This window comes from Dreissena polymorpha, chromosome 14 (assembly GCF_020536995.1).
Source record: "Dreissena polymorpha isolate Duluth1 chromosome 14, UMN_Dpol_1.0, whole genome shotgun sequence".
Classification (NCBI taxonomy): domain Eukaryota; kingdom Metazoa; phylum Mollusca; class Bivalvia; order Myida; family Dreissenidae; genus Dreissena; species Dreissena polymorpha.
Window position 1 is genome coordinate 50,249,498 of NC_068368.1, and position 13,097 is coordinate 50,262,594.

At 37.2% G+C, this 13,097-nt stretch overlaps 1 protein-coding gene across 2 annotated transcripts in view; it reads right to left on the minus strand.

Annotated features, from left to right (window-relative positions):
- LOC127856981 (uncharacterized) overlaps nucleotides 1-11,424 on the minus strand; it is a 50,387-nt gene extending 38,963 nt beyond the window's left edge. For both annotated transcript variants that reach the window (XM_052393210.1, XM_052393209.1), the window contains exons 1-8: nucleotides 11,183-11,424; nucleotides 10,493-10,719; nucleotides 10,217-10,294; nucleotides 8,539-8,691; nucleotides 6,942-7,083; nucleotides 5,945-6,113; nucleotides 5,234-5,342; nucleotides 4,329-4,426 (exon numbers count right to left, since the gene is read on the minus strand). In XM_052393210.1, coding sequence (XP_052249170.1) covers nucleotides 4,329-4,426; nucleotides 5,234-5,342; nucleotides 5,945-6,113; nucleotides 6,942-7,083; nucleotides 8,539-8,691; nucleotides 10,217-10,294; nucleotides 10,493-10,719; nucleotides 11,183-11,288 — 1,082 coding nt within the window. In that variant the 5' untranslated portion in view covers nucleotides 11,289-11,424. The remainder of the gene's footprint in view (nucleotides 1-4,328; nucleotides 4,427-5,233; nucleotides 5,343-5,944; nucleotides 6,114-6,941; nucleotides 7,084-8,538; nucleotides 8,692-10,216; nucleotides 10,295-10,492; nucleotides 10,720-11,182) is intronic.
- Nucleotides 11,425-13,097: the final 1,673 nt, after the last annotated feature.

The following is a 13,097-nucleotide window of genomic DNA, read 5'->3' on the forward strand; positions in this document are numbered from 1 at the left end:
TATTTAACATTCAAATTCAAGAAGTCACATTAAAGTTGAAAACATTTAAGTTGTGATTATTTTTGTTAATGAACAACAAAATAAATTGAAGAAAATTTTGATACGTTTTCATGGAAACATAATTTTGTAACAAGGCCATGGACAGCAATTTACTGTCATAGTATAAAAATAAACAAGAGGGCCATGATGGCCCTGAATCGCTCACCTGACTCATTAAGATTAGATGAAAACTATGACCTCTATTGTCTACACAATGTTTTTCTATGATTTGACCTAGTGACCTAGTTCCTGACTCTAGATGACCCAAATACAATCCCAATCCAGATTTCATCAAGATAAACATTCTGACCACAGTTCATAAATATTGGATGAAAACTGTGACCTCTATTGTCAACACAAGGTTTTCCTATTTATTTGACCTAGATTTTTACCCCAGATGACCCAAATACAATCCCACCCAGATTTCATCAAGAATTCTGACCAAATTTCATAAAGGTTGGATGAAAACTGCGATCTCTAATGTCTACACAAGGTTTTTCTATTATTTGACCTAGTGACCTAGTTTTTGACCCCAGATGACCCAAATAAAATCCCAACCCAGATTTCATCAAGATAAACATTCTGACCAAATTTCATAAAGATTGGATGAAAACTGTGACCTCTATTGTCTACAGAAGGTTGTTCTATTGGTAGTGCCTTGTTTTGGCAGTGGTGGTGGTGTTGGGCTGTGGTGGTGGTGATAAGTAGTATTAGACATGTTGTAAGATTGGTGTGTATCTACTGTGTTAGTTGTAGTGAGGGGGTAGTACGGTCGTCGTAGTAGAGTAGTACGTAGTCGTGAGTCACAGAGTAAGTCAGTGTGTAGCTTCATGAGGGAGTAAGTATGGTCGAGATAAAGTAAGTAGTTGTAGGTTAGTCGTCCGCAGTAGGAGTGTATGTGTGTAGTATGTAGTGGTCCTAGTGGTAGTGTAAGTGTAGTAGCAGCCATTGTGTAATAGTGTTAGTCACTGGTGATTGTGGTGGTGGTGGTGTGGTGGTGGTGGTGGTGGTGGTGGTGTAGTAGTACTATGTCGTGTAGTAGTGAGTTAGTAGTAGTAGTAGTAGTAGTAGTAGTAGTAGTAGTAGTAGTAGTAGTAGTAGTAGTAGTAGTAGTAGTAGTAGTGGTAGTAGTAGTAGAAGTAGTAGTAGTAGTAGTAGTAGTAGAAGTAGTAGTAGTAGTAGTAGTAGTAGTAGTAGTAGGAGTAGCAGTAGCAGTAGTAGTAGCAGTAGCAGCATTACAAGACCAATACTTAAGAATGATCAAATGGGAAAAGGTAACATAGCACCAGCAGTAAATATGGGGCTCATTTACAGGTCAGATTTGGAATCTCTGCTGTAAAATGAGATTTTGAATGAATTAAAGGGAGGCAAATCTGTAATAAAAAGAACATGCATAAACCGTAGTTGTTTCCCTTGTTTGAACCATGCTAAATCCTTACAAGTTTGGAAAGAATTGGATGAAAAATTTGGACTGTATTGCATAAACACCATTTTCTCAATTCAAGGGGAGGTAATTCTGTACTTCATGGACCAATAATGCTTATTTTTTGTAGGGTTTGTGTCCTCATTGATATAAAGACACTGTGCAAATTTGGAAAGGATCGGACAAAAAATGTGGAAGATTTTTGAAAGTTTTCACAAAATAGGCAAAAACGAATAAACATGCAAAGTTCAACGAGCTCCTGCGGCCATGTTTTTTGACGAATCAAATTTTTTTGAACAACTTTTTCAGGGGAGCCCTCAAAGGTCATCCCTGTGAAATTTTTTGAAAATCTGATGAGCGGTTTCTGACAAGAAGATTTTTTAAGGTTTTTACCATATATGGTCATGGCGGCCATCTTGGTTATGTGATCAAATTTTTTTTAACAATTCTTTTGTCCCATGACCTAGGGATGCTCCACATGAAATTTAGTTGAAATTGGCTCAATGGTTTAGTAGAAGAAGATGTTTACAAATTTGTATACGGACGGACGGACGGACGCCGGACGCTGAGTGATCACAATAGCTCACCTCGAGCTATCGCTCAGGTGAGCTAATAAATCCTATATCTAACAAGAAACCGTCGGGGACGGGTGATGCTCCCCAAAGGTTTTTTTTGTCACAATATTGCACTATATATTCAGATAAAAGGAAACGTCTTGAGGACACAGTAGTTGGGGGGACAAGAATTTTTTTTAGAAAATTTCAAAGGGCCATAACTCTGTTAAAAATCATCCGACCAGAACCCGCTGATAATATGCACATCTCCTCTTGGTAGTGAAGCTTCCCATAAAGTTTCATTGAATTCCGGTCATTAGTTGCTGAGAAATAGCCCGGAAAAAATTGTGCACGGACGGACACACGGATGGACAGACGAAGCGGCCACTATATGCTCCCCCCCCCAAAATAAATTTTGGGGGAGCATAAAAAGTTTAATTGACGATCCTGTGAAAAAGATATTAAGGGAACTGAAATTATATTTGAATTTTTGGCTGTTAAACAAACATGGCCGAAATTAAATTTCAATGATGATCTGCTTAAAATCTGGTGGAGATTTTATAAAAAAGTGTAGCTGTGAGTAAGAGAGTGGAAACTGCCAATTTTGACGTATTTGTAGAAAAAAGGGGCAATTACTCTAAAAAGCATGTTGTGCATTTGCTTGACAAACTTGGCCTCCATTTTAAGTCAAAAACATTTCAGACAAGTTTGGTGAAGCAGGGCTCGAATTTAACTTTTTTTTCTACTTGCAAAACATTGCGAGCAGCTTTAATACCAACTCGCAAAATCAAAAACATTCTCGAAAATTTTGCTGGAAACATAATTTAACGTTTTTGGTTTTTTTAACTCAATGGTTAACTTTGCTTTATCTTTCGTATTGTTATTTACGCCTGTTAGCAAAAAGAAAATAGTTATTTTTCGCTTCGACACCATGTCTGTTCAAGTTCAATGAACACGTTTGAATTAGTATACTGTTTAACGTTCTCTGTACCAATACCATCCGCGTATCTGTACTATAAGTATACCAGTCTACATACAAGGTGCGGGCTTCCGCATACGGGTATATGGACGTTCTATGACCTACGGTTTAGCGTTCAAAACGTCAAGCATATTTAGCAATATTACTTCTTTTTTTTCACTATTTCTTTACTCGCAAAAAATTACTAGTGGCTTAAAACTTAACTCGCAATCCGTATTTTTCACTCGCATTTTGCGAGTGTGCGAGTGTTAATTTCGAGCCCTGTGAAAGTTAAGTGAAAAATGAAGGATTTTGAGAATAAAAACAGAATAATCTCAACTTAGTATAAATAAACCGCAATAATTCTTTAGTTCCTGGTGCAAATTGACTGGTTATCATTATAAAACTTGGTCTCGATTTTATCTCAGCAACTTCGGTGAAGATTCGGGTAAAACTGTTGGAGAAAGAGAGCAAAAGCAGCAGAATTCGCAATTTTTTGCATTAACAAAAGGTAATAAATCTCAATTGCTTGGTGCCTGCCCTTGATTACCAAGCTTGGCATCCATTATGTCAGCAAACATTGACAGAAAGTTTAGTAGATTAAATGAAAACTGTAAGTGTCAGAGATGGGAAACTGCAAATTAAGCAATTTTTGAACAATTAATAAACAATAGTTCTGAACAGCCAGGTGCAAATACGCTGATTATTATAATTTTCCTTCATTTTATGTCAAGAAACATTTCTAGAAAAAGTTATGAGGATTATATGAAAACTGAACATGTTTAAGAGCAGAAATATAGTGTTTTTTTCTATAAATAAGAGAGCAATAAAACCAGTGCCTGGTTTGATTGGCTGCTTTATATATTATGTAAACAAACATTTTAGAAAGTTTGATAAAAATGTGTTGAAAACTGTACAGAATAGAGCGCCAAAAGCCGCCCCTCCCCAGGTGTTGCCATAAAACTGCCCATCAAAACAATAGTCAATTCATGATAATCATTATATACATTTTCTGAAAAATCTCAAAACCTCTGGAAAAAATCTGATTTTGGCAGATAAATAAGTTTTCATTACTAAGCACACTACGTGATTGGTAATGACCACTATCCCACTAAGAGGCAAAGTGTACCGGTAAACGACTCTATGCAACCATCATACAACCAGAGCAGCCTGTAAGTAACTAGCAGTCTGTTCAGAATTTGTGCTGTTTACTACTCATCAGTACCTTTATTGTTGGAAATGAAGCCACCGTGATCGCATAAGAAATGTCTATAATTTTATTTGATTTTCTAAGGGACTACAAAGGTGTCCAAGTGCATAACTGAATGGTCAGGGTAAAGCTAGCACAACATACACATTATAGGGGCCTTTGCTTCCCCTCTCATCGTCCTTGCAGGTCAGACATGGGCCCTCCTTCTGTAAGCGCTCCACAACTTCTTTGGAGAGTGGCACCTTAACAATAAACATTCATATGAGTCGCATTCTGAGAAAACTGGGCTAAATGCATGTGCGTAGTGTCGTCCCAGATTAGCCTGTGCAGTCTGCACAGGTTAATCAAGGACAACACTTTACGCCTAAACGTGATTGTCAGTAAGGAGGGATTTCTTGAAACTAAAAATACCATAAAAGCGGAAAAGGTCGTCTCTGATTAGCCTGTGCAGACTGCACAGGCTAATCTGGGACGACACTTCACGCACATGCATTAAGCCCAGTTTTCTCAGAACTCGGGTCATATCAGAGGGGACTTTAGAGGGAGGCAGAATCACCGTATACCACATCCAAAACGGAAAAATATTTACCTTTTAAAACTCATATTTATTTATTAATACATGCAGTCATTTGTTTACAGTGTTGAAGTCTTCAATCAATTATTTATATTTTGTAAGTTCATTCAATAGTTCTATATCCCAAGTGTAAGGGGTACTTAAAGCAGTTTGTAGATACAAAACTGAATATGTCAGCTCAACTTACACAATTTTTTTTCATGTGTCCTAGTATATGGCAAACCAATTAACCAATATGTCTCTTAATTAAACCCATTTTTATCTATGTTATTTTTTAACTCAATACACAAGTTAACCTTGATATTTGATAATTCCCTATACCAAAACACGTTCAGACATTAGTCCTTGACCTTCAAACTCTCTTTTGCCCTCCATCCAGACATTTGACCTTTGACCTCGGATGTCCAGGCAATCTCTCACCTTTAAACAGCACACTGACCTTTGGAAATCATGGATCTTTAATGTTGTAACTGACCTTTGACCGTATGTCTTTTAACTTCATATTGTGCAGTGCTGTTAGTATGGAGTTGACAGACTGTAAGTACAGCAAGTGGTCTCGAAACTGTCTCTCCTTCCTCTGACAACTGAACATACAAGATATACTGGGAAACATGATGACGCATTCATGACTCATGATAATTATTCAACTGAGTCGCGTTCTGAGAAAACTGGGCATAATGCATGTGCATCAAGTGTCATCCCAGATTAGCCTGTGCAGTCCGCACAGGCTAATCAGGGACGACACTTTCCGCTTTTATGGTATTTATAGTTTCAAGGAAGTCCCTCCTTACCTAAAATCAAGTTTAGGCGGATAGCGTTTTCCCTGATAAGCCTGTGCAGACTGCACAGTTAGCCTGTGCAGACTGCACAGTTAGCCTGTGCGGACTGCACAGGTAAATCTGGGACGACACTTTACACACATGCATTATGCCCAGTTTTCTCAGAACGCGACTCAATTGATGAGGAAAATCTAAATAAAACACACCATGGAGCATAGTTTATTATTTAAAAAAAACAAAACTCTTTTAAATTTAAAACATCCGCATTTTGTTCAGCCACCCAGAAAGCTAGGTACATTATTGCAATATCAATTATGTTTGAAATCTTTTCAAACCTCAGTTATTATCTCTATGAATCCTACTATAGTGACAAGAGGGACATTGCCAAACACACAATATTCTCTCACATGGCTGCTATTCTGCTGCTGACAGTAAGCGGGGACATCTTGCTAGAGCTCCTCTCTCTGGATGGTGGAGCCATGACGCCGTTACGGGTCGAGCCCAGAAGACTGTAGGGAGTGGAGGCCCTTGAAACACCCCGCCCCTCCTCTTTATTCACGCATGTCTTGTCGGCACCTTAACAATACACTCAACGTTATCCTGACGATGCGGGCTTACATTCAAATTTTCCTCTATAGTCTGTAGAGAAAAGGTTTCTCTCAAAGTTTTCATTTGTTCCCAAGGATCAGCCATAAAAGGAAGCTGTGATTTTTTTGATTTTTCTAAATTATCTGGGTCTTTTTAACAGACAAATTCCTAATGCAAAATAGGTTTTTTCTTACAAGAGATTATATGTGTCGTATTCTGAGAAAACTGGCTATAGTGCATGTGCCTGAAGTGATGTCCCAGATAAGCCTGTGCAGTCTGCACAGGCTAATCAGGGACGACATTTTCCGCTTTAATGGAATTTTAAGGTTCAATAAAGTCCCTCCTTACTTTAAATCAAGTTTAGGCGGAGAGTGTTGTCCCTGATTAGCCTATGCGGACTGCTCACTTTACTCACACATGCATTAAGCCAAGTTTTCTCAGAACACTCATGATTTGAATACAGGCATTAATCCTCCTGGGGTTAATCTATAAAAAGTAATCATAGAAAAATATTTGCCAGTGTAACTGGTTTTTCTATTACATTACTTCTACCATATTAATTAGTCAAAGCAGGTTTCTCAGTTGGTAAAGTGTAGGACTTCAACCAAGAGGTATCAAGTTTGAAACCAAGCCAGGCCACATAACTGATGACGGGATTGGTCAGGATATTATTTCTAAGGCCATTCTTTCACCATCTTTGATTCCGGTTTCACCGGTTGGGGACAAACAAATCATTAAAAGTGGACAGTTTTGTCCCTGATTAGCCTGTGCTGTCTGCATTAAGCCCAGTTTTCCCAAACTGAGGCTAACATATACCATAGTGTCCACTTGTTTTCCTGGAGGAAGTCTTTGAGTTGCTGGGTTTGAAAGTTCCGATATTGATGGAGGATACACTCTGAAGCACCATCCCAGAGTCTGGCGGAGGCCTGCCCATATCCACAATGTTCTTGCTGCGGTCCTGGGAAATAGAAGTCATTCAAAATGCTTAACCCATTTATGCCTAGTGGACTCTCCCATCCTTCTAAATTGGATCAATTTATTTCCAAAATTAGGGATGTTAAGAATATTTTTTTCTATATTTAGAATATTTCTTACATAAATTTCTTTAAGCAAACAGCGCAGACCCTGATGAGACGCTGCATCATGCAGTGTCTCATCTTGGTCTCCGCTGTTTGCCAAGGCCTTTTTTCTAGACGCTAGGCATAAATGAGATAAATTACATTTAAGACTTTTCTTACTGATTCAAGTTTTAAAGGCTTCATTTCTTACCCTAAGATACTGAAAGGCAAACAGCATAGAACCTGAACAGACTGTGAGTTACTAACAGGCTGTTCTGGTCTAAAGCTGGTTGGCTATAGCCATTTTCACTTTGCTTAAGTTATGAGCTGGAAAGGGTTAAGGTATTATTTCAAATATTTTATGGCATTTTTTGTTTATATGAAGTCTCCTCTTAACAAAAATTCTGTCAAGGCGGAAAGTGTCGTCCCTGATTAGCCTGTTCAGACTGCACAGGCTGATGCAGGGAGTAATCTACATTCGCGTCCCCCGTCTATGACGCACAAATATCGAAATAGACGCATAGTTTTGAAATATGTGCGTCCACTCTGATGCATTGCTGAAACGAATCTGTTAACGCATACGCGAATCCCGATAAGTACAAACCATCTAGGGTACGAGTCAAAAGTGTAGCAATGAATGCTGAGTTTAAACGAATGAGGCTTAAAGACTTCAACAAGTCTTTTGATTGGCTCTAGTCCAGCCGCTGCTGTAATAAACCAATTAGAATCGACCTTTTAAATAGAGTGTGTTCTGATATTTTCGGAGTCCCCAGATCAATGCCTGCTTTAACTTTTTGTAACTTAGTCATAAATAATACAGAAATAATGCCTCCGAAATAAGGTGTTGAAGCTAGATCCAATACAAACAACTCTAAACTTTAATAACGGTAGGTCAACGGCTCACAATTCGGACTTTGACAATAATATTATCAGGCTCGCAATTTGGATGCTTACAATAATATTATCATTGACTTGAATCAAGTTGAAATGTTGTAACAGGCTACATTCATGTAACAGACACTGTTATAGCTTATGTGAAGGCAAACAATATAATGATAACCATGAATTTGTTTTTTTTTGGTTTCAAAATTCACTGTTTTTGAGATTATTAAAAGTTTAAGGCAAAATATAGTTATTGAGCTAGTGTCATTTTCTTCACTACTTGGTATCTTTCAAAATTTGGGACCCATTCTTTTTCAAGGTGGCCTCATTAATTTTGGCCTGGGACTCATTGGTCTAAAATCTGCGAGTTCAGGGACCCATAGGTAGTAAATTCTAGATTATTCCCTAGGCTGATGTGGGATAACACTTAACACACATGCATTTAACCCCATTTTCCACGAGCCAGCTTCTACCTCCCCAGCCTTGATGTGTTCCTCATAGGGCATTCCTCCCTTCACCATGGTTATTCTCTGTCTGGACTCCTTCAGGAGTCGCCGTATATCGTCATATCCCGCTGAACTATAGCACTCCTGGAGGCCTGACCCTGTAAGGCTCGAGCTCTCAGACTGCAATAGCCACGGCTTGACATTAACATTAGTCCTATTGTCGGGTACAAACATGATATGTCAGGACAATAAAGTTTAGTATCTGCTATTTCGACAAGACAGTTTCTATATTAAAGGTCTCAATTTTCGCAAAACTACAAAGAAAATTGGTTAACAAATCCAGTTTTTTGGCTGGAATTAACTTCCAAAACTTTAAGTTAACATTTTTAATCGATTAAGCGCTAGGTATTTCAATACTTCAACACTGCTCTATATTATACTGTACATATAAATATGATAAAGTTCGTTTTACAACACTGGAGCATTCTCGCTTACATTTTATTCATGGTATGTTCATCAACCAGTGTTTTTGTTGTCAAATTTGGAAAAGTACCTGTAGGCACCACACCAATTGGGAAAATATTTGCTTAAAATTGGAAAAATTAGTATCCTGCAATCTTCAGATTGAGAACTACGGGTCTATTGGTACTTAATTGAAAAAATCCATTTAAATACTCTTTTAGATGCCTTTTTACTTCAAATGTTTAGTTTGATTGCTAATAGTATTTGTTTACTTTCAGATATTATGAGCTTTTGGAACTGAATTGACACAATTTACCTTTATTTTGGGAGGTTTTCAGACTGCAATTGGGAATTTTGTACTCTTTTTTTTTCTTAATAGGAAAAGTGCCTTTTACTGATAATTCATAAAGAAGGAAAAAATCACTGCAGGTTTATTTATACATAACTCATTTACACTCTTTCCGAAGTTCTAGGCAGTTTTGTTTGTTTATAGATGAAAAAGTTTGTATGCACATTAAATGGCTGTTAAACTATAAATGTCCCTACATTGCAAATAACATTATCATTTGCTATTGTATAGAGTGAAATGATAGGTCACAATGTCAGTCATTTGATATTATTGTATAATATAATATAATTATATTGAATGATATTTGATCAACATAAGGAGCCACTCTTCTAGTCATGCTACGTTTATACAAATAAATGATTTAAAAAATTAGAATTCTGTGAAAATAATACTATATATAAATTTTAAAATTACTGAAAACTTACATTTTACATTATGTTACATTTTAAGGACAATTTACTTTTTGTTCAGAACAAGTGCAATTTTAGAAAACAACTCTGACAAGTAGATTTTAAAGTTGATGAACATTTTTTTAATCCAACTGGGCTTATTTAATACTGTGATTTTGTAGCTTGAATTGTTTTATGAAAAATGAACAGTTCAATGTCTCAAAATATGAAGACATATCCAAAATGATTAGAGAAAAACAACTACACTGGTTTAAAAAAAATTCAATGTTGGGCCAAGCACCCAAATTTTAAGTATTATAATTGTTTTATTTCATTTTATGAATTTATGATGCGGCAAATAAGACAAACATTTTATCAATTTGTTGCAGCCTAATGTTTTGCTGCTCATTTGGTACGTGTACAAGATCTCAAAGAACACCGAAAGAATGAATAAATACATTCACTGTATTGTTCTCAGAATCCTTCTTGGCAAAATCAACAGTACCTTTTTATCAGACTTTGTCACAACTTTAGGCTCCAAATCCAATGATTTCAAGGTTCCTCGTCTGTAATTATACCTTGCCTGAAATTAAAGTTGGATTTTCCACAAGATCATATCTGCCAGCCAGCTGATATGTTCAAAGGAGTTAACTCACTGTTTTGTGTGAATTTACTGTTAAATATCTCCTACAAGTATTTTATGAGGTAAAATTTATCAAATATGCTGGGTATTGGACGCATTTCCAAATCAGTGTAATTAAAATACAGAACAATGCCATACTTTTGGTTCTATGCTTTCTGATGGGAATGATGAGAAAAAAAGTTCAGAAGAGTCCAGAATGACATCTCCACCAATAGGCTTGTAGGGTTCCGTTTGAGTGGAATAAAAGCCACGATGAAGATTGCTTTGTCGACGACCAAAGTTTCGATTCCAATAGTCTTCAGGCTTTCTTGTTTGACATGTAACATTAGTTCGGCACTGAATTGGCTCGTGTTGATAGGGCTGTACTAAAACAAATATTTTCAAAATTTTGTTTATGATTGGTGTTGAGCTTTTTGCCATTTTATTGTTTTATGACACTTCTTGTTCAATAAGCTTAACATGAATATCAACAGTAATAAACATAGTGCGTTATGCTATATACAATATTTAAAAACTTGACCAGAAAAATAGAGACAATAACTGGTCTACTTGAAGTTGGCTAGATATAATCTGGATTGGCCACATACAAAAAGAGCTAAGAATCTATTGATTACATTTTGATAATTCGGACTGAATTCAGAATATGTTCATTCGACGAAAAATAATGTTTGAACACTCGTGTTCATTTCCTATTTTTTAATTGCGCACAACACAACTTATATTTGTAAATAAATGTATCATAAATTGATATAATACAATTGTCTGTCTAGTAACAGTACAGAGGTCTCTAAAATGACATGTTAACTACACTTACAACTTGCAACTTACATGGTTGGGATTTCAAATCATGATTACACTCATAATGTTGTCTAGCCAGCTTAATTATTGTTTCTCCGGACATAGGTGTTGTCCGGCTAGATATAGGTGGCAACATTACGAAGATTTTAAGTATCCATTAATGTTTATAATGATGAATTTATGTTTGAATCAAATAAAAACTAAAATGAAGAAAACAAAGGAGCACAAAATTAAAATAGCCCGGGTTGTTTACTTCCGGTCAGAGAATGACGTCATTTAGCGAAAATATGTTTATTGCCGAAAAGAAAATGAAATACAGTAAATACATTCCCGTTCAAAAGGCGTCTTGAATTGATAGGTGCCTCCTCAAGGTCATGTTTATCGTCGAAGTAAATAGGTGGGTCGACGTCACTTCAGGAATGCTTGGAATATTGAGTTATTACTTAAAACACGCTCGGCGCATTGAACCAAACACTTTTTATTAATTTCAGTACGATGGTTCAACTATTAACGTAAAATTGCGCACACGACGGTTATTATCACGTCACTTTACGCGGAGCGCGTGAACGCCTTAGAATATTGCCGCCAAACTTTACATGTTTGTAGAGATCGCCAGAACGTCTCGAATAGCGTAGGTCTGGCGAATAACATAAAATGACCGTGCCGTTTGCGTTTTTAGGTGCCACTTCAACCGCATTTTAACGCCGATTTTGGCGCTTGTCGGGTCGGCGTCACTTCAGATATGCTTTCCCAAACAAGTATGCGAAGTTTCATTAATGTTGCCCGCCGGCAACGAAAAAAGCCTTGGAACATCGCCACAAACTTTGGCACGTTTGTAGATATTATCAATTTCCCGTAGATTTGTTCGCTGCGGTTGATAACATGCACAATATGGCCGCTCTCAGCCACAGTAACTCATATCGGTCAAACGTAAATATTTGACGTCGATTGAAGTTAATATGTTATATAATATTGGTCACATGTGATGTTTGGAGCCCGCGGTCGTTATCTAGTTGCATACTGGTTATCATGCCCATTTTGGACGTATGTGGTCTTGTTGGCCGCATATAAGGTCATGAGAAGGATTTCGTTGGATTGTGTGCAATCATTGATCAAAAGCAGACTGGTCTTTGACTGGATTAAGAATGACTGGGCTTTTTTATTTTGTATGCATTTCAGTGCTGCAAATGACAACGCATTAAGTTTATGACGGAAGAGGAGTTGCAAATATTATTTTAAGTTTAAAGATACGTAACCCAAAACATTTATCATCACCGACTCTGACGTCGTCATATTTATCATCGCCGTGTTTAAAGACAGCAACTTCATTATCGCCGACTCTGAAGACATCAACGGCATCATCGCTAACTTTGGCGTCATCAACTTCATCATCGCCGACTCTGAAGAGAGCAACGGCATTATCGCTAACTCTGACGATATCGACTTCAACATCGCCGACTCTGAAGACAGCAACTTCATCATCGCTAACTCTGACGATATCGACTTCACCATCGCCGACTCTGAAGACAGCAACTTCATCATCGCTTACTCTGATTACATTAACTTCACCATAGCCGACTCTGAAAACAGCAACTTCATCATCGCTAACTCAGACGATATCGACTTCACAATCGCCGACTCTGAAGACAGTAACTTCATTATCGCTAACTCTGACAGAGCTCCAGATAAGGATTTGTGAAATTAGTAACGGTGCTGCCACTGACAGAAAGAAAAGGAGTAACGCTTAAAATCAGTTAGTACCTGTACTACCATATCCAAAAATACAGGTAGTACTGTACTACCCGTGTTCTTGGATATTGAAGGGTGTATAACTGACGATACAGAAACATTTGCAGCAATTAAAATAAATATATGTAGCTTCTTTAACAGTTACTGTATTAGGTTTTCCATTCTGAATTATGATGCTAATACAACTGCACATTAA